Genomic DNA, 21,810 nt, shown 5'->3' on the forward strand with positions numbered 1-21,810 from the left:
CTGGGCAAGATAATTCTACCTCTGGGCCTCAGTTTCTTCACATATAAAATGGATATAACAAAGTCGTCCTCGTGAGGTTATCATCAGGATTCAATGAAATAATGTGCGTGGAAAAAAAAAAACTGATGATAATTAGTCTTCAGGTCAGTTTTAAAACGAACACAGGTAGAGATTATTCTAGATCCTCTAATCTTGGCCCTGTCACTGTCTTTCTTTGTGATTTCAAAGAAATCACTATGCCCATCCATCCATCCATCACTGAACAAATATTTATTTAGCCCTACCTCTGCACCAAGGTCTGTGGTAAATGCTCTGGTTCAACCATACAAACCAACGTTGGCGCTCTCTTCAACTCCCAAATCAGGGGTATTGGGCTAAGTGACACCCAAGTTTTCTCCCTGTTTCCAAATTCTATGACTTTCATTTATTTTTGCTAATTTTAACATTAGCCTGTATGGTTCTTGGGAATTCTTTTGTGAGGCATTATGCAGATGGGGCTAAAGACTGCCTTTCCATGGGAATCTGGGGCACTCACTGTCTTCTTGGAGCTCCAGGTTTCAGTGCTATTTGCTTTGAGGTCACATTGCTTACAGATGTCACCCCTGAGTGTCAGGGTCCCGGGCAAGGAAGAGGGTTTACGAGTTGGGTGTTCTTTTTATTGTCAGTGTGATCCTCCCTTCCTAAGTTCTTGCTGGGGCTAATTGTGGAGTATTTGTCTTTCTTGCATGTTACAGGTTAGGGACTAAAGGGAGGCGTTAACTAGGTTTCCTGCAAATGTATTTCCCTCCCATTTTTTTCCTGAGTTTTTGATGTCAATTGATACCCTCAGAGCAACATATGGACAGTTGACTGAGCCCATAAGCCGGCAGATCAAGGCTCAGATGTGAATCAAGTGCTCTGACACCAAGAGTGATGACCAGACAGAATCTGACTTAGAGAAAATGACTTAGTAATGCAGTATAAAGGATTATATGAGACCCAGGGAAGGCAGATCACTGGAGGAGACTAGTAGTCAGAATGAATAATCATGCTGACAGGATAGATGTTACACATCGTCACGTATATTTTGTTACACCTCAGAGCCTAGAAAGCTTAGCTTCTAGCCTGGCTTCTGCTACTCCCGTGGCTCTGTGACTTTGGATAAACCTCTTAACTTCTCTGAGTATCAGTTTTCTCATCTGTAAAGTGGGAACAAAGCTATCTGTGTGTGTACTTCACCCACAGGTTGGTGTTACAGTAACGGGGAAGTGTTATCAGATGGGCAGTGTGGGGTCATTACACATGGAAATTTGTCACCAAGAACCGCAAAGGAACTCTTTCAGAGGTGTTTCTTTAAAAAAAAAAAAAAAAGAATTCTCCACACGGCCCATGTTGGGCATTTCTTCTGGCTAATCAACTCAATCTTCAGCAATCTCAGCAGCTCCTGATGCTCCCAAACCAGCCCCGCCCCTCCCCGCACCTATTTTCTGACAATCCATTAAAATTCCTTCCCTTTCCCGCACCCTAAGGCCCAACCCTTCTCGCTCCGTCTTCGCTGGCGGTACTTCAGACATGACTCATGTCAGGGCAGCTGCTGAGGCACGTCCTGTCTCCTCTCAGTTCAGGAGGGGCTATGGGAACGGCGAAGAGCTGAGCACACATGAGGATTTGGCAGAAGGAGGGGGTGAGGAAGGGAGGAAATGGAATAATTGATATTGGAGCCAGGCATATAATCAGCCAAGGACTGGGCAAAACCAAACAGGGCCAGGACTTAAGAAGGAGAGAGGGACAAAAGGTAATACAGGTCTGTGGTGGTGAGATAATCTCACCACGATTTCCTCTCCTTTCTTTTGGTGAAACCAATATGGTGGCAGAAAGCAGGGAGTGAGGGGAGCAGGGTGAGGTGCGGTGGGTCGGTACAAGCCTCGTCAGCGGGTTTTGGCAGTTTCTGAAAGCTGCCGAAGGACTGTTCCCTGCATATACTTCACGTTCCCTCCGTCAGCCAACTCGTATTGAGCAACTCCAGGGCGGGGCAGGGAGCTGGGCGCGCTGCGGACACACAGACGAAGAGATTCATCTGCCTTCGGCCTCAGTGAACTTGCAGTCGAGTTGGGAGAAGCATGGAGGTCAAAAGACAAGTTGAATCCTGGAATATCCCGGAATATTGCGGCAGTTCTGCCATTGCTCAAAAGATCCCCAGATACCTGTTTTAGATTTTTCTAGATTTAAAAAGAAAATACAACTGTCAGTGTCCTTTTAGGAGCCATATGAGAAAACCAGTCTCGTTTCTTTCTTGTCATGCATGGCCTGGGTTTGACCGGAAACAGTATTAACCACTTTGAGCACCTCACTCCTCACTCCTTATGCAGAGAGGGCTGGAGGCTGCTTTTCCACGGGAATCTGGGGGCACCGTCTTCTTGGAGTTCCAGGTTTTGTGCCATTTGCTTTGAGGCTGCGCTGCTTACCCTGAGTATCAGGGCCCCAGGCAAGGGAGAGGGTTTATGAGTCGGGTGTTCCAATTACAAATACCACATGAACTTCAGTTAACAAAGACCTGTCCCCATGAAGCATGTATTTTATTTAAATATGCAAAGGATCTGCAGCCCATTCCAAAATGAAAGTTCTAAAAATATTTAAAAAACAGTGGTGTTACCCTCTGATTTACCTTATATTCTTTATCAGCCATGGCCTTCTTTATTTTTTATTTAAGAAAATTTATTTTAATGTTTATTTCTTTTTGAGAGAGAGAGAGACAGAGACAGAGCACGAGCAGGGGAGGGGCAGAGAGAGGGAGGCACAAAATCCGAAGCAGGCCCCAGGCTCCAAGCTGTCAGCACAGAGCCCGACACGGGGCTCGAACCCACTAACAGTGAGATCATGACCTGAGCAGAAGTCGGACGCTTTCACCGACTGAGCCACCCAGGCGCCCCTATATCAGCCATAGCCTTCTAATTTAAGTATATATGTAAATTATAATTTATATATAATATATAGTTGTACCACTTGGAATCTAGGGTCGCTGATATTGCAAATTAAGAACATTGAACAGAGGGAGTCTTATAATAAAATAGGACTTAAAACATTAAGTTAGTGAGACGCACAAAAAGCATCAAGGAAAAGAAAAAGATTGATCCAAAGAAAGTCGTTGGTCCAGACAATACTCTGCTGGCCACTCCAACCTCTTCCTCCTTCAGAGACATGTACCTTCCAGAGGACAGCAGGAGCCCCAGGGTCGCAACCTCAGGGAGAAGGAGGAGCTGGGTGAGATGGGCCAAAGGATGGGGCAGTTCTTATCCTTACTGCTCAGTTTCTCAGGTAAACAGGCTCTGCTATTCTGCTCCAGTTCTCAGAACCAGACTAGTGAAATATTAGGGCCCCAATGAGGTTTACGCTTTACAACTGAGGATACCCAGGCCCGGAGAGGATATAAGACTCATCGAGGGTCACACAGCTGGTTGATGCAACAGCAGACTAGACCCCTGGCCTCCTAACTCCTAATCTAATGCCGTTTTGTTTTCATTACTTCAGACTTTGGATGGTCTTTTTATATGGGGTTTTTGTTTGGTTTCGTTTGGTTTTGCATCTCAATATTTTAACACCACGACCATGTTGTAGGGACCTGCAAGAGATCTGTGAGTTTGGATCCCTTAATTTCCTCCCTCCTCCTGTCCTCCAACCAAACCTGCTCTTTCCTTGAGGAGTCAGCCTAGCTCAAAAGAAGCAGGAGAGCGGCCATTTTTTCCCTTCCTAAACTCAAGCAGAATTCACTCAGCTGTAAGGGTTAATAGGGTCAGGGCAGGGATACCAAATAAAATGCAATGAAATACAATAGTTGGGACATATTTATACTAAAAGATTATTTGTTGTTTACCTGAAATTCAGATCTTGTACTTTTATTTGCCAAATCTGGCAACCCTGGGTCAGGGTATCTTCCCACACACTCCTTGTAATAAAAACAAGCCTCACTTAAAGGGCTCCTCTCCTAGGCCAGGGCCCAAACATAATTATGTCAGGCCATAGCCGCCTCTGGTGAGAACATGGAAGCTGTTTGACTCCTGTGAGGGGTCCTCAGAATGGGTCCCTTGAATACCTTCCTCTGGGTCAGCTGAGACCAGAATGAAGAGGGGCAGAGAGCTTGAGGCACTGGAAGGCCCAGCCCTTCCATTCCCAAGCTGTAAATGGGGTTTGTCCTAGATGAAGCTGAGGCAAGTGCACAATTTTGATTTCCAGAGAATGTTTCTGGATTAAGACAACAATCTCCTTCTCTGATCCTTCTCTATCAGCTCCAACTTGAAGACGTTTTCCTGCTTATAAATCAGGAAGCGCATCTTTAGCTTCAAGTGTTCTGGGAGTCACATCAAGTGAAATGTTCTTTGGTTGTGGGTTGAACTAGACCATCCTGCCCAGGAGCTGATTCGCAGAAGAGAGAAGCCGTGCCAAGCATCATCAGCCAGGAGGTCTGGGCTAGAGATGCCTTGAGGACCGCCATATTGAATCACTCAACTGTGCTCAGTTAAATCGAGGCCAGTGCTCCTGAGAGTGAGAATCCCCCGGAGTACAACCAGGGAAAATTAATCCAATATTCACTAGCAAGTCTTTCTCAGCTGAATTTGCCTAACTGACATGTCAGTAGTTGATAATCTATCCATGACAGAGTTTTATGGGCAACACGCTAGGGACCCTCACCCTGAGAAGAACTGACCCTGCCCACCTCAAGCCCGAAGCCCCCTGGGTGGCCCTCTTTTACAGGTGAGAGGGCTGGGGTTGTATGAAGCTTCCACAGGGCATGAGAAACTCAAACACAGTATTCCCCAGTTAGCCATGTGGCTGGGCCAAGGCAGGGCTCTGGGCCAGGTACTACAGAGGACCTGCCAGAAAGAAACAGGATAGGATCCTTGCCCTTGACGCAGAGAAAGAGATCATCTCTACCAATCCACAGTTAACGCAGTCCGTTCCCAAAAACAGCCAGGTATGAAGGAAAATCCTTACACTCTGGCCATGAACTTTGGAAACAAATCCTGGCTCTGCCCCTTACCTGGCTGTGTGACCCAGGCAAGTTCTTAACCTGACTGAACCTCAGCTTGCCCATCTCTGAAGTGGGTGAGAATTCCTATTTCAAAAGGCAGTAAGGGTTGTGAATATGGCATGTCAGATTCCTAGTGGGGAGGCCTGGATTCCAGTCTCAGCTGGGCTGCGACACGCTGAGGGGTCTGGGGCGGTCTTCACCTCTCCAGGCCTTGGTTGTCCCACCCGTGGGGCAAGGCAGTTGGATTAGATCCTAGCCAGGGACCCATTGAGCTCCAACTTCTCAGGTTCTGTGTGACTCGAGAGCTGAGTCTGAGTAGCTGCAGGCCTCCATAACCAAAGCCTACATGATGGTTTTCCTGGAAGCAGGGGTGGGGGCAGGGGCAGATCTTCCGCTGAGACCTCCACTTCCACCAATGGATGGATAATGGCTTCTGTGCTTCCTCCCTGCTTTCATCTGAGCATCTCCAAGCACCAGGAAAACAGCAGTTAATTAACCCTTGCAACAGGATGGAAAGGTGGTAGGACTTCATTTACCTGAGCTTTACAGAGAGGAAACGGGCACAGCAATGGCTCCACCTAGTAACTGCCCTGACTTAAAAAGTCAGGCTAGACCCCCTCCCCTGCTCCCATTTCTCAACTATGAATGCCACTTTCCAGATACGCCAGCCGGGCTCCTCTGGCAGTGCCTGCTGGGCCTCTGTTCTTGAAAAGTCCAGGGGAAGGGAAGATAGAGGGGATATAGACTCCTCCTCCCAAGTAGGCCTGGCTCCTGCTCTAAGAGGGAGTGATTGATGTGTTTGCCAACTCAGTGTCCCTACTGCCAGCCTGTGACTCACCCCCACTCAGCCCTGGGAGATAGGAGGGTCCCACAAGGGCCCCAGGCTCTCACCCAACAAGAAGAGACAATGATCCTACTTGCCGAGGGACAGAATGTGCCCGAGAGAATAAGGCGAGGGAGCGAGAGCTGGCAGGGCCGGCTCCCAGGGGACCCCTCCCTGTGGAGAGCAGTAGCTTGGCTTGTGGTATGTTTCCACAGACACCTTGCTGGGGCCAGAGACGCTCCTATATTTAAACCGTGGAGAAGAAGCATGTGGCAAACGCCTATATCTGGGGTGTCCCTGAGGGATGGGCCCTCCTTCGCAAGCTGCAGTCCTCTGGAGGGGCTCTGCTTTTCGTGTGAGAAGTTCCCGCTGCCTTTGAGTTGGGTGCTCAGTGAGGAGCTTGCTTTAGGGCTCGATTTCCCTGCGCAGCTGATTTCAGCCTCTTAGGGAAACCTGAGGCCCCTCCTCCTGGCCAAGGTTTGGGTGAGCCAGAGAGGACTCCCCAGAGGCCAAAGATAAGGTAGAGAAAAGGAGGAAGCACCGGCCTGGACGTGGGGTTCTCCATCACTGCCCATGTGGCTGTTGCTGGGACCCCCCTTCCTGGCGGGGCCTCGGGTTTATCAGCAGCAGGAGTAGACAGTGGCTCCATCTTGAAGCCATCCCTGAAGCTCTGATATTCCAGATCCTGGGCCTCCCTCAGGGGAGAGGAGTCAGGGAATGGCTCCCATGTCCACACCATGGACTTGCAAAGGGATAAGAACGTGGTTCCAGCGAGCACACGCAAGTAGGTTCCGACGGCGGGCTTCAAGCAGAGAAAAGCAGGCCAGGCTGCCGGAGGAGCTGAGCTTGGAATGAGATGTGAAAGGAGAGGAGGGCTGCCCTCAGCAGAGAGGATGTGGGCAGAGGAGAAACGCTCCTGGGCCTGGGGCTTGGCCTGACAGTAGCCCTTGGGCCCTTTTTCCTGACTGATCACCCCCAAGGAGGGTGGCTATTTGCATATTGCCAGCCCCAGAGTTCTCACGAGGCTTCCCTGGCCTCCGGTAACCAATTCCTGGGGACACAGGACCCATGGTGCCTGTCTGAGCTGAGCAAGCGTGCTGCCCACACCTTCCTTCTGCCCCTGAGGAGCACCAGACCCAGGAGAAGGCAGTGAGGGCCCTCATGGGGGAGGGAAGGCCGGCAGTTTGGTCAGAACACTCAGGGAGAGATGTCACTGCCCACTGCCGAGGGACTCCCTGGGGCAGCGATAGAGCGGCGGGCAGCAGCCCAGGACACCGTCAGCAGCTGGCGCTTCTCAGACAGTGCGCTAGAGGGAATCCCCTCCCCTCACGAGAGACAGCGGCGCCATTTTGCATCTTCCTTCAGCTTAATCTCTGCTGGGTGCCTCTGGGGCTCCATTTCTTCCAGCCTGACAGACGGGGGAGGCGGTTATCCCCTGACCACATAGAGTGGAATTATGCCTTCTTCCAAGAAGGAAGATGGCCTGAGTTGGTCGCTATTCTCACCTTCCGTCTCACGCACAAATTCAAGGTAGAGCCTCTGAGACTCTAGAGGGAAGATTGGAAGAGTCAAGGATAATTATACACTTTTTTATTTTGCTCCAGAAGAAAATGAGTGGAGTTCGGGGCCTGGGTTTTGTTTTGTGGGGTTTCTGGGGGTTTTGTTTCTCTTGGTTTTGTTTTTTGGTTTTTTTTGTTTTGTTTGTTTTGTTTTGTTCTTTGGTCCTGACAAGAACTAATCTACTCAACCACCAAGTCTTTAAAGTCCAAACACTGTAGTTAAAAACAACTAAAGGAGGAAACAACAGCATAAGAGAGGATGTAATTAAGTGCTATTGTGTACAGCACAAGCCAACTTAAACCTCTCCAGGCCTCAGTTTCCTTATCTGTAAGTGGCAGGGGGGGACCAGGTGATCTACGAGCCTCCTTCCCCAGCTCCAGACCCAGTTCCCAGGAGGAGACAGAGGTTTGGGCACGGGCCTCCCATGGGGTTAGCAGGCAGGGGAGAGAGCTTGCGAGGCCACCACTGCCCCGCCCCTTCACCCACAGTCCTCTCTTACGGGGGGAATAACTCGGTCCTCAGCACCCCTGCCATTTAACAATCCCTTGAATTAGTGCAGCATTTTGAATTTACACAAAAGGCTCATGTTTTTATTTCCCCACTTGATCCTTCAGTCTTTGTGAGATCAGTAGGTGAACCGGGTATTATTATTCTGATTTATGTGCAGGGAAATCAAGCTGCAGAAAAGTGCAGGGACTTGCCCGGTACCTCACAGGTAGACTTGGCAGAACTGAGTCCAGGGCCCAATGGGCCGGAGTGAGTCAGGATCTCTCCTGCTAGGTGAGCTCTGCAAATGCGCCCGAGCCAGGAAGCGGCAGGGACATGATGGAGGGCCATGAAAACAAAGCCCTGGGTAGATATTCTGATACCTCTTTTCTGGTTTGAGAGTTTTCTTTTTGTCACAGAGCTCAGGAGACAAATGCAGCAGCATTTCCCAAGTGGGTGGAAGAGCCGTCCCCACCCTTCATGAGGGTGAGGCTCAGCATTCTCCCCCAGGGCCCTGGCAAGTCTCTACGGAGGCCTTCCTGCCCCAGGAGAGCAAACTCAGCTAAAAAACACAATCCAATCAGGTGGGGGGTGGAGGTGGGAGGTAGAGACACAGCCAGGGAGAGAAGCAGCTTTGGGGCCCTAGACCCCCAGCCCCTCCCCTCCTACTCATCGGCAGGGCACACAAGGGTGCGGCCTGAAAGGGGTGAAGGTGGGATTGGTGGGGTTTGTCCGTTCCCAAGCCCTGAGCGAGACTGGGAAGGAGGCCGCTTGTGACTTCAGTGAGGGCTGAATCCTAGAATGCCAAAGTCCGAAGAAGCCTTATAGGGCACACCGTAGCGGAGGAAATAGGATCAGAGACGTGAGGTGACTCCCCAAGGCTGCACAGCTAAACAGAGAAGAACCAGGACCGGAGTCCCAATCTCCCAACTCCTTGCCCAGAGCACCTTGTCACACTGTTACATCTGGATACCCTTGTCACTGTGTGCAACAATGTGTCCCAAACCTCAGTCACTTGCAGTCTGCTCTCACAATTTCTATGAAATTATCAACCAACTCTTATTTACTTATTTTTAATGTACTTACCTTTAATTTTCAAAAGGAATTTTGAAGGGAGAATTTATATCGCTAACTCAAAAGTAAAAAAAAAAAAAAAAAAAACCAGTATTCTTTTCCATAGATGAAGGCTAACCATAACTTAAAACCAATAATAATAAAAAGAATTAAAACAAATCATCATTTAATTCTAGCCAGATGAAGCTTTTGTTCTCTCTCTCTCTCTCTCTCTGTCTCTCTCTCTTTTTTTCTTTCTGCTCAGAAAGGGAGGCTGGCAAGTATTAAAGAAACATACTGGGGGCGCCTGGGTGGCTCAGTCAGTTAAGCATCCGACTTCGGCTCAGGTCATGATCTCGCGGTCCGTGAGTTCGAGCCCTGCGTCGGGCTCTGTGCTGACAGCTCAGAGCCTGGAGCCTGTTTTGGATTCTGTGTCTCCCTCTCTCTGACCCTCCCCTGTTCATGCTCTGCCTCTCTCTGTCTCAAAAATAAATCAATGTTAAAAAAAAAAAAAAGAAAGAAACATACTGGCACCAACCTAGACTTTCTCCTCATGGTAACCAAATGGAAAAAGGAAGAGCTTTCTATATGCTTCAGTGTTAGTTACTACTGTGCCTTATCACCAGTGGTGTGTGACCTACCCTAGGGGAGATTCTGGGTCACAAACTCATCATTCAGGATAATTTTCCTAAAGCTGGTCCAGCAGGTCAGGTAAAGCTGAAAGCCAAGAAGAAAAACAACTAAGTGGAGCCCCTCCCCAAGATGCATGACCGAATAGTTGTTTTTTTTTTTAATTTTTTTTTAACATTTATTCCAGAGAGAGACAGAGCATGAACGGGGGAAGGTCAGAGAGAGAGGGAGACACAGAATCCGAAACAGGCTCCAGGCTCTGAGCTGTCAGCACAGAGCCCGACGCGGGGCTCGAACTCACGGACCGAGAGATCATGACCTGAGCCGAAGTTGGACGCCCAACCGACTGAGCCACTCAGGCACCCCTGTTTTTTTTTTTAACAGAGCGTTTAAAGATAATTTTTTTAACCTTTTGAACCCCCCCCCCGCCACTCATCCATTTCTCCAGCCCCCCCCACCCCCTCTTCAGCCACTAGCCTGCTCTCTGTATCTAATAAGCCTGGTTTTTGTGTTTTTGTTTTTGGGTTTATGGGTTTGGCAGGGGAGGGGGGATTTAGATTCCACATAGAAGAGAGATCATATGATACTTGTCTTTCTCTGACTTATTTATCTTAGCATAATACCCCTAAGGTCCATCCATAGTGTCACGAATCATAAGATTTGATTCTTTTTATGGTTTAATAATGTTCCAGGGTGAGGCGCCTGGGTGGCTCAGTCGGTTGGGCATCCAACTTCGGCTCAGGTCATGATCTCGCGGTCTGTGGGTTCGAGCCCCGCATCGGGCTCTGTGCTGACAGCTCAGAGCCTAGAGCCTGTTTCGGATTCTGTGTCTCCCTCTCTCTCTGACCTTCCCCCATTCATGGTCTGTCTCTCTCTCTGTCTCAAAAATGAGTAAACGTTAAAAAAAAAATAATCAAAAAAAAAATAATGTTCCAGGGTGTGCATATACACACCACTATTTCTTTATCCATTCATCCATTGGTGGACCCTTCGGTTGTTCCCATGTCTTGGCTGTCGTGAAGAATTCGACAGCGAACCTAGGAGTGCAGGTATCTTTTCAAGTTAGTGTTTTCATTTTCTTTGGGAAAATGCCCCAAAGTAGATACACTAGTTCTGTTGTTAAATATTGAAGGAAACCCCATCTTGTTTTCCACGGTGGCTGCACCAGTTTGCGTTCCCACCAACGGGGCACGAGGGCCCCCTTTTTCTTTGGGCCGTCACCAACACTTGTTATTTCACGTTTTTCTAGCCATTCTGGCAGGTGGGAGGTGTTATCTCATTGTGGTTTTGATTTAATTTTCCCTGACAACTAATGATGTTGAGCACCGTTTCACGTACCTGTTCACCATTCGTATGTCTTCTTTTGGGAAAATGTCTCTTCGGGTCTGCCCATCTTTAAATCAGATTGTTTTTTTGTTTTGTTATGCTGCTATTGAGTGGTATGACTTCTTTATATATTTTGGGTATTAACCCTTTATCAGATATATGATTTGCAAGTATTTTCTCCCATTTGGTGGGTTGCCTTTTTATCTTGTTGATGGTTTCCTGTGCTGCGCAGAAGGGCTTAGTATGATGTAGTCCCCTTCTTTGCTTTGTTTGCTTTGATGTCGGATTCAAAAAACCCTCACCAAGTCAAGGAGCTTACTGACAATGTTTTCTTCTAGGAGTCTTATGATTTCAGGGAAACATGATGTTTCTGACTGTCTACAGCTCTCTGACCTAATTGATGGCCTGCTGAGTGCTGAGTCCTGTGGGGTTGCTCTCTGGGGCTAACCTGGGAAGTGTCCACATGAAATCCTGGGCCTCTTCCACACCTGCCTGCAGCCCTCATCAGCTCTTAGAGGCCCCACGATGCTGGGGGCAAAGTGGAGATGCTGTGGGAGGAAGCCTGGGGAGAGTTGGGGAGCTCAGGGCTAGCTAGTGACCCAGCCCTCTCTTCTCTTCCCTCTTGACTGCCCCCGAGGCTTGGAGCATGGTGGCCCAATTCCCTGAGCATGAAGAAGTTCAGCAACCCTTGGCTAATTCCAGGAACTCCAGGCCCAGCCTCAGTCACCAGTCTTGACATGACTCCCTGCTTTCCCAGCCCAATTTGTGTGTGCTCAGCGATGCATTTGGAGCAAGGTGTGGTTGCAAGGGTACCAAACAGTCACTGTTCTTCACCTTCACACTTGTGTCCCAGTCAAAACAGACCAGTTGTCATGACCATGGGGTCTCCTTGCCCACAGGTGTCCCTTGGAACAGAAGGTCTTGTGGCCCAAGTCTTTGGGCAGTAAGGTTGTGTCACACAGCTGAGCAGCTACCCTCCCTAAATGTCTCTAAGCATCGCTCACAATGGGCCAAAAGCTGGGGGCGGGTATTTCCTATGTTTGCAACCCCTGGGGAAGGAGTTTTCTAGGAGCCAGCAACTAGCCAGAGAGGCAGGTAGAGTTTCTGCAGAGCACCCCCGAGCTGCAGGGGCTCCTTGCCATTTAGACTTCCTTTGTGTCACCAGACTCTGGTGGCAGAGTGGTTGGAGGACAAACACCAGGAGGGAGGTTGGAGACCTGAGTCCGGGTTCCCAGCTTAGTTGTGTGGTCTTAGCCAAGCCTCGAGTTCTGTGAGCTTCCTACAGGCTCACAGAGAGCACAAGGATGCGGCCGTCTGCCCTGACATTTCACTGGCAAAGCAGGAGACCAGAACGCTGTCCAACAGGAGTCTCCAACAAGATGCTGAATGGGGAAGGTCTTTCCACACTGTAAAGCACCATGCCTGCTAAGGTGTTTTTACATTATGTTCAAGGAACTTCCAAAGACCCTCCCTCCCTGGGTCCCCTGCCAGCAGAGTGATGTGTGTCCCAGGTAGGCAGGTGTGCATATGGGAATATGTGTGCATACATGCACACGGGCTCCCCTTCCAAAGTGAGACACAAGCCCTGGGGGATCCAGCCCCTTTTCAGGTGAAATTCTGTCCCTCCTTTCAGGTGAAATTCTTGACTATCTCATCAGTGGGAGTAGTTTCCTTCCACTGTTGATGTTTCCGGGGAGCTCTGCTCTGGGCAAAGTAAGCATCTGTCCCTGAGGATGTTCCCACCTCATGGCCTCTGGCCCTCTTCTTATGTCTGGAAGCACCTCCAGGCCCGGTGTATGTATGGGATCGTTAAGGGGGCCACCGAGCCTCCCCCCAGACTTCCCAGCACAGTGTTGGGGGTGGGCGGCTTGGTAGGATCTTCCTGACCCTCAAGTATGCTCATCCAGGAACTGGTGTATCCTCTGAGATTCCAGGAGTTAGTTCAAGTTCGAACTTTATAAGGCTCCTTCCCAGGATGAACAGTTACTGGGACAATGGAATCAGCCTCTGGGCTCAAAAGGCAGAAGCTGTGACCACAGAACATGGGACTCCTGGAGGGCAGAATAGTCATGCCTCAGACTTGTCCGAGCCCATGTAAGAGAGGTGGCAAGATTCAGGGGTCCCTGGCCCCCGGGCCTGTGAGACCTGTGTCTCAGGTGGCAATCACCTACCGGGGATTTCCTTTCCCAAATCTAACATGGGAAACTTTAGGTCCTTGCTCCCCAAACCCATCCTGGGAGTTCCAGGAGCTAAAAAAACAAAAAACAAGAAACAAAAACCACTGCTCAGACGTGAAGGGGGAGAGGCGCCAGAGAAGATTTGCAGAAAATCCGCTTTTTCCCACAGTCGAGCCGTTCAGCCAGGAGCGGGATGTGGAAACGGAGCTGGGTGCCGGAGCTGACACGGTTGTCTGTTCCGACGGCGGATGGTACTGAGGGCCAGCTCTCAGCGAGGTGCTGGGGTACACAAGTGTGTTTGGGCCTCCCGCTGCCCAGTAGCACCAGGAGCTGCGGTGGGCCTCCCCTCCCCACAGCCCGAGACACAGACTTGGAGCATGGAGCCCAAGAGGGCAGGTGCTTCTTTCACCGGAGTTGTGAGCTCCCGGGAGAGAGAGAGCAGCACCATCTTGAAAGACCCACAAGCCACAGCCTGGAGTTTCATAGGATCTTTTCTAGCTGGGCTGCAGTTGTCCAGAAAACGTGTTCTGAATTACCCACATTTCCCACTACTGCCCAGATTGATGCGGGCTCAGAGTTTCCACCTGTTAAAGGTGACAAGGGACACTAACCGTTATTAGCCAGCTCTCTGATGAACTCTGTCCTCATGGGATGGGCGTCAAAACTTTCGTGGGTTGTTTTGTTTTGTTTTGTTTTTACACTTAAAAAATTCAGGCGATAGAAGATGGCCAACGCGTGACATCAGGCCGTCTCAGATTCCTGTTGTGCCTCCCCTGACTGGGTAGACAGGGAGCTGGGCATCCGTCAGGCTCTGCCCTTCAGTTTGCAAACTGGGGTTCCCTCCTGAGTAGGCACTTCTGGTCTCAGGGTGCTGCGGATGGAATCGTGGAGCAGCTCTTCCCTGCCCTTGAAGACCCCACAACAGGGGCCCGCCCACCACAGCCTCCTCCAAACAGAATGAGTTCGCTCTTTGCCCAGACGTCAGGGCTGCTGAGTGAAGGGGGGTGGGGGGTCTGCTCTGCTCTCCACGTGCCACACAAAGTCACGTGCCCCAGAAAGGAAGGAAGACCAGCCCGGGGTGGGACCGTCTGCTCCTCGCCAGAGAGGGAGCGGAGCCCAGGGGGAGACAGGGACTGGCACTCCTCCTGCTGGAGTCCCACCTTTGGTGACTCAGGCCCAGTGGCTCTCAGTGACTCAAACTGCTGAGTAAGCAGCCACCTCTACCCCCTGCATGGGGGGAACTCCCCATGCCCTGGGGCCCTGATTGTCCCCTCCTGGGCAGCCCATGATGGGAGAGGACCTGCGCCTTCCAGACCCCCAGAAAAAGTAGAGCAGAGCTACCACACAGCGTGTGAAGGCCCCTCCGGCCACCCTGCGACAGGCCAGCCACGCCAGTACCGTTTTATCTCCCGGGAAGACGAAAGAGAGCTATGACATGTCTTCTACACCAGGGCCCTCAAACAGGCACTGGGGGGGGGGGGGGGTAGTAGGTACAAGGGAAGTGGCGAATGGGATCTGTCCTCAAGGCATTTCCAATGAAGATCTTTCCCAGGAGGGCTTCGCCAAGCCCAAGAGGCATGGAGACCCCATGAAACCGTGTGCGTGCGCTCACTCTCATGAGAAGGGCGTTGGAGATCACGTTGCCGAAGGTGGCCCTGCTGGGCACTCTGCTGGGTGCGTGACTGGGCAGGGAAGAGCAGGGTGCGTCCTGCTGGAGAGCCGGTTTGGCCGGTCCCACCTTGCTAGCAGAAGCGTGGTTTCAAAATGGGCTAATAGCTGGGGACACAGACACTCTTTTCATCTTGGTCTGCCCAGCACATGCCTGGCTCCCAAGGAGTCAGCAGCTTCTGTCTGATCAGCCTGAGCTGGAATAGAACTCTCTAGGCTCAACCCACCAGCTAATATCGCCCAGGTCACAAGGTAAAGGGAAGAATCCTGGACCCCTTCAGCCTGAACCCATGCGGGGCCACCCTCACAGACTGGCTTGCCTCATCTGGAACCTTCCTGCCTTCCTAGCAGCTCATTTAGTTGTTGAGGCTCTCCTGCACCCACGGGAGTGCGGGAATTCCAGTACAACAGCCCAAATTTCCATCCCCAGCACAAAGTCCCATGGCAAGTCACAACTCCTCTGGACACTTGCAGTGAGCCCAGCCCTGTTCTAGGCACAGTAATTTGGGGGAAATGACAGAGACCATTAGCAACTAGAGAAAACACAAGGTCACAGTCAACAGGGTGTGCAGATGACAGTTTGGAGACAAGGCCTTGGAGAAACATAGGATTTGGGTGGAGGGGCAAGGAAGCTATGCAGGATGGAGAAGAGGTTGAGCAGAAGCAGGATGTGGTCAATGTCACCAGACAGTGTAAGGGGGTGTGTTGGGGAGGGGAAGAGGTGACCAAAGAGACAAGGGCCAGGCTGGTGATTTTGTCTTGCAAGAAGCAGAGAGACACTGTGGGCTTGTCAAGCAAGGAAAGCTTTGTCTGAGGAAGGTCAAGTGGATGGCACCACCAGGAAGGCACCAGAACCCCAGGGGCTGGATTAGGGGCTGGCAGGAGGCGCTAGAATTGTCCGTTTGTGAGCTGAAGCTTGTCAGGGCCACAGTCTGGGCAGTGGGAGTGGAAAGGGAGGAGTCAGAAATGATTCTCAGTTGGAAGGACAAAATGATGCCATCTCTTCCTGAATGGTTAGTCACTCTCATGTCCAATGATCTTGGGCCAACAGGAGCTCTTTCAGTTCAGGGGCCTCTTCAGACTGAATGGAACTCTCAAGGGAAAGCTGACTATATTCAGTTCTTTGAGACCTTGGATCTTGGGCTCTATTAGTCTAGTCATCTTCTAGGACTCAGTTTCATTGCCTGAAAAATGAAGGGGTTGGCTTCTGAACACTTCCTGGTATAAGGGGGAACAGGAAGAGGGGCTGGGGAGCATTCGGCAGGACATAGAATTCCACTCTTCTCCAAGAAGGAAGGGGAGAAGAAAAGAAAGGTGGGTTAGTTACAAGACCTAAGTCATTAGCACAAGGGGGAGCAGAGCAGGACTTGGCTAGGAGAGGCTCCTTGCGAAGAGCAGCTCTCTCTAGCCCACCTGGAAGGTGGTTCCACGAGTTGACCTCCCCAGAGCTCCATTGATCTTCCAGGTGGAGAAGCATATCTGTCTGGACACAGCCTGGACTTCCCCCTGGCTGTCCAGCCCAGCCTGTTCTCTGGTTGAGGGTCAGCTCTGCCCCCAGAAAGTCAAGTTACTAGCCACTGGAATGTTCTGATGCATGGACCATCCCACCTGAGGCTGGAGTTTCCCAAGGAAGCATGAGATAACCAGACAAGGAGTGTGTGTGTGTGTGTGTGTGTGTGTGTGTGTGTGTGTCTCACTGTCCTTTGTATTCAAAGCAGAGGACGCTGCCAGAAGATCGCTATCTGAGTGTGGGGTGTGCCCGGGAGACCCGGCACTGGTAGGGAAGCTCTCCCACCTGCCGTGGGCACGTGTGTGCACACTGCCCTCGTATTCCATTCCGGCTGCAGGTGCTTGCTCAGGATCTGAAAGGGTGGGTTTGGAAACGTGTGGGGGCATTCTTGCTAGTGACAATGGCTGCAAGGCGTACTGACATTTAGGGCCTGGGGGCCAGAGGCAGCTAAACACCTGTAATACTTGGGACAACCTGCACAATGAAGAATTGTCCTGCCCCAAATGCCGACAGCACCCACGTAAAGAAACACTACGTCATCCCTACATAAAGTCATACAGGCAGACCACACTCCTTTGTTTTTCTGAAACCTATTGAGGCCTATTCTGTGGCCATTGGGTGAGACTAGCATGGGTTCTAAATACTAGTGGGTACCCCTACCCGGGGCTGGAGCTGGCCTGGGTTCATCCCCCTCATGTGCCAACCTGGTCGCTCCTTTAAGTATGGCTTGGGTGATGTAAACACTCAACCAGGTCATACATGCCACCAGTCTGTGTCTAGTCTGAGCATCAGAGGGATACAGATGGCCCTACTAAACAAACATTTATGTCATGCACTGTCCTAAGCACTTCAGAAACGCCCATTCACTGAATTCTCCCAACACTGGGTACAATTATGATCCCATTTTGACAGATGTAAAAAAAACTGAGGCATGGTGGGTTTAAGTAACTTGGCCGAGGCCACCCATCGAGCAATTGACATGGCCAGGACTCGGCCCAGGCAGTGTGGCTCCAGACTCTGTGTTCTTGACCACCGAGTCCCCCTCTGCCCAGTGAGCTAGAGGAATGCACCTGGAGTCCCAAGGTCTCGTCCTGATAGGCAGAAAAGGGAAAGGTCACAGGCCATCTGTGCCCAGAAGACTGGTGATAGCCGGCCTTGTCTGAGCCCAGAGGGGTAAATGCAGACTCCCTGTGGCGCTAGGGCAGAAAAGGGCCTGGCTGAGAGGAAGCTTGGCTCCCACCTGTCAAAGTGATGATGACGGGAGAGTCACCCACAGCTATCCTCAGCCACCAGCAGATAGCACAGCAGCCAGCAGCCATGATACAAGAGCTGGGGTGGGGCTCCCAGGAATGGGTGACGCCACTGGGATGTAGCTGCGGGGGGCGGGGCAGGAAATTCGGTCCCACGGGGACAGCCCTGCCTTCTCCACCACACCTGACCCCTGCGGGCACATCCAACCCCACTCCCCGTGGGCAGCCCACCCTCACCAAGACTTGGCAGGGCTGCCTGCTCCTCCTTTTCCCAGCCCGGGAGAGCAAAGCCCAAAGCCTCTGTCAGGCTTCATCGGCGTGATCACATTTCTGCTGGGTTTGGTCCAGGATGAGTGTTTGGATTCCTCAGGTATCTGAGATGACGTCCAGGGGTGTCATTTACTGAGAACAAGAGAGTTCCTTGTTGCATTTCCATTTAAGGCTTAGCCTGCCTCCAAAGTGCCATCATCACCTCCCCGCATCCTGGGAGAATGAAGTTGAGAGGGGTGTGGCCATTGGCCTAAAGCAGGGGAGGCCTAATTGCATATTTGGCAGGTAAAGTCTACAAGGTGCTACAAAATGCGAGTTCCGAGTTCCCGTCAAAAATGCTCATCATTTCTCTTCCCTCTGCCTGTTTTTGTTCATTTATGCCTCCCCGGCACCTGTTCCCTTTGGGGTAGGTTGGTTTGACCCAGTTTGAGGAGGAAAATTGTGCCCACCGGAGTGCCCAGCTGAGCATGTGGGTGGACCTGATGAGAGCACCATTGTGAAGGTTAAAAGTTTGTGGCTTGTGACTTTTGTGGGTTTTTTTTAATTTAAATATATGAAATTTATTGTCAAATTGGTTTCCATACAACACCCAGTGCTCATCCCAAAAGATGCCCTCTTCAATACCCATCCCCTCCCCTCCCCTCCCTCCCACCCCCCAGCTTGTGACTTTTGGATGCCACCCCTTACTGGGACCTCAACCCATGGGTGGCTTCCTGCTGAGAGTCTCCCTGCAGAGACGAAAGGGCACTGGCCAAGAGAAGTCCCCTCCCCAGCCTTGTGTGGCTAGACGTGGTGTGGAGAAGAATAACCCAGTTGCCCAACCACCTCTGCCACACACACACACACACACACACACACACACACACACACACTCACACTCATGGGGTGGGGCAGGCAGGCTCCGGGCTGCTAGACTTGGCCTTGGCTCATCCCAGCAAAGGTGAGATCCAAGTCAGCACCTGTGTGGAGACATTTTATCAGGCTCGGTGTTATCCTCTAGTCTGAGAACAAGTCAGAGCAGGCAGGCCCACTGGCCTGTGAGCTCCTGGGAAAGTCCCCCTCGAACAGATCTGCTCCGAGCTCATTCCCACCAGACCTTCAGCTTTGCAGGCTCTTCCCAGGGAAGCTGCATCCCTGAGCAAGCTCACACAGAGCCCTGGGGGTCGCTTCATTACCATAAGTTTTCCTGTTGGATTGAGCCTCTGCCCAGCCTCTCCCCACTGCAAGCCGGACAACGAAGCCCAGGAGGTCCCCTTGCGCCCCACCCTAAGCCCCTGGCCTGCCTCCCTGTGCACAGGCACTCTCGTAAAAGGTGGCGCAGCAGCAGAAGTATTTTCTCTCTTTGGCCTGTGAGGGGTTCCCCTGGAGGGCCCGTTACCATTTGCTTCTTGCCCTGGCAGAGGGGAGGCAACGTGAGAAGTTCAACAGAGAAATAACAGTGGAAAACAGCCCTGGCCAGAATAGGAGAGATTTCCCCACCCTGAGTGCAAGTGGCCAAGCAAGGCTGGCTGTGTTGGAAGCTGCCGGTGTCTGGGAATGGCACGAGGTGACAGGGCGAGGGTGTAGGGACTGGGCTTCAGTCCAGGGTTGCCCTTCCCTCACTGAGTTCTTCTGTGCCTCCGACTCCCCACCTGGACAAGGCCGTGGAGGGCTGGGTCGGTGGCTACAACCCACGGTAGGACGTACATCTTACATCGCAGCCCAGCACCCACGTGCTGTGTCACACCACCACGCGTGTCTCTACTCCCGGCATTGCACTCGGAGAGCTTACATTCCAGTATATACTAGTCTATTCCATTTTTTTAAATGATAGTCACAATCGGCTAAATTGATTTCCCAATCCATAATGGGTCGCAATCTGCTGTTTGAAAAGTAATATATCAGATGATGGCTGGGATTCCTTCCACTCCAAACATTCTGGGATTCCACGAACATTATCACGGGGGCGGGGGGCGGACTCCGCCCCATGGCCAGCTGGAGCCAGAATCCCCGGTCAGGAACCTTGACTGAGCCTCTCTCCCTTTCTCTGACCAGATCTACAACGGGACCCTCAAGCGGGAGAATGACAACAGACGTTTCAGCTCCTACAGCCAGATGGAGAACTGGGGCCGGCACTACCAACGGGGCAGCTGTAACGCAACGGGCGCCGGCAGCGACATCTGCTTCATGCAGAAAATCAAGGCGAGCCGCAGCGAGCCCGACCTCTACTGTGACCCTCGGGGCACCCTGCGCAAGGGCACACTGAGCAACAAGGGCCAAAAGACCACCCAGAACCGCTATAGCTTCTACAGCACCTGCAGTGGCCAGAAGGCGGTCAAGAAGTGCCCTGTGCGCCCGCCCTCCTGCACCTCCAAGCAGGACCCGGTGTACATCCCGCCCATCTCCTGCAACAAGGACCTGTCCTTCGGTCACTCGAGGGCCAGCTCCAAGTGAGTGCTGCCAGGCTGTGCTGGGGGCCGGGGTGGGGACCAGGTAGGAGACGGAGTTCGCCTGGCTACACCACACAAGGTTGTTGCTGATGATAGGAAAGACGGCCTCTTGTCCCCAAGGGGCTCGTTGTCCCTGCGGGGGCAGCGGTGGGGAGGCGGGCGCTTCCTGGCCTCAGGAAGTATGAAGGGGAAGACAGAACCCAGACATTCAAACAAATGCATTGAGTATATAGGTTCTAAAGGGTCACGGGTTATGAACAGAGCAAGGCTAATTAGAGAAGGTTAGCTAGGCTCATGGTTCTCAAAGCGTATGCCTCCCAACAGCAGCAGCAGCATCTCCCGGAACTTGTGAGAAATGCTAATTTTCAGGTTGCACCCAGACCTACCGACTCAGGAACTCAGGGAGAGACCCAGCAGTGTGTGTTTTAACAAGCCCTCCAGGGGACGGGGAATCTGTGATCTTAGCCATGCACATCTCTATCCGTGTTCTGGAAGAGCCAACGAGTGTGCCCTGATGTAGACGGTGGGAAAGGGGGCCCTGTTCCACCTTATAGGACAAAAGACGGCCAGGACAAACAGACATAAAAGTTGAGGAACCGGAGCTAGTGCTGAGGAACAGAGTACAACCCTTGTCCCTCAACACTGAAGGCCCGTCACCCAGTGAGAATGAAGGAAACGAAGGCGGGTGTCCCGTCAAGAGCCACGGGCACAGGGGGGCTTGCGGACGGCCACAGTGTCTCCGGGGACACTGAGCCTGCCCTCCAGGGCTCAGAGCCCCATGAACCTCCAAACTGTTCCTTATCACCGCTTAATGATCGTTTATTCATTTATTTGACAAACATTCACTAAGCATCTCCTGTGCTGGGGAAGTGTGGTAAGTGTAGGGACACAGCTAGGAACAGAGCGGCCTAGAGCTGTCCCAGAGCTACACAATTAACTGATAAACTGCTTTTCCCAGAGCCCCAGGAGCTTGCATTCTTGACCTCGAGTCCTCATAGCCCCTCTAGGCAGGTGCTAGAATTCCCGAGGAGGAAACAAGGCACAGAGATGCTTGCCCAAGGCTACACAGCTGCTAAAACATTCCCACACTCTCCCCCACTCACCACTGTTTTAATACTAAGCTGAATCCCGTCGTAGAGCTGGACCTCTCCTAACTACTCAAAGGCCATAAGGTATATTTAGGATGATTCGGAGAAGGACTAAGAAACCCTCTCCCTTGGAGCAGGGAACAGGGCAGCGTCTAGCCCTAGCTTATTGCCCCAAACCAGAGGCCCTGAGAGGTCAAGGTCTAGGTAAGACATGGGAGGGGATGAATGTCAAGCCATTTAGAGATGATGTCTGACTGGCAGATGTGACATTTTCTCAGTGCAGGGCCAGGGTGCTGCTGATACAAGACAGGAGAGCTTCACCCCTTGGGCAATTTTTCCAGAAATGGAGTTAGGATGCCACACTAAAACTATGAATTCTTACTGAGCATTTACTGTGGCAAGACTGAGGCTAGTAAAAGTGAGAAGAGGGCTTCCTCTAGAAACGCTGGGGAGATTTCCAGGAGGGTAGGGCTGGGTGCCATAGAAGGGGCTGTCCCTGCCCTCAAGAACTTTCCATCTCTGTTGGCAACCAGGA

General features: G+C 51.5%; 1 protein-coding gene across 1 annotated transcript in view; it reads left to right on the forward strand.

Moving 5' to 3' along the window:
* PKP1 (plakophilin 1) overlaps window positions 1–21,810 on the forward strand; it is a 51,345-nt gene that overhangs the window by 11,607 nt on the left and 17,928 nt on the right. Inside the window, exon 3 of the mRNA XM_019821959.3 lies at window positions 19,793–20,187. Within this exon, the coding sequence (XP_019677518.2) occupies window positions 19,793–20,187 (395 nt within the window). The remainder of the gene's footprint in view (window positions 1–19,792; window positions 20,188–21,810) is intronic.

The sequence above is a fragment of the Felis catus genome, chromosome F1, assembly GCF_018350175.1.
Source record: "Felis catus isolate Fca126 chromosome F1, F.catus_Fca126_mat1.0, whole genome shotgun sequence".
NCBI lineage: Eukaryota > Metazoa > Chordata > Mammalia > Carnivora > Felidae > Felis > Felis catus.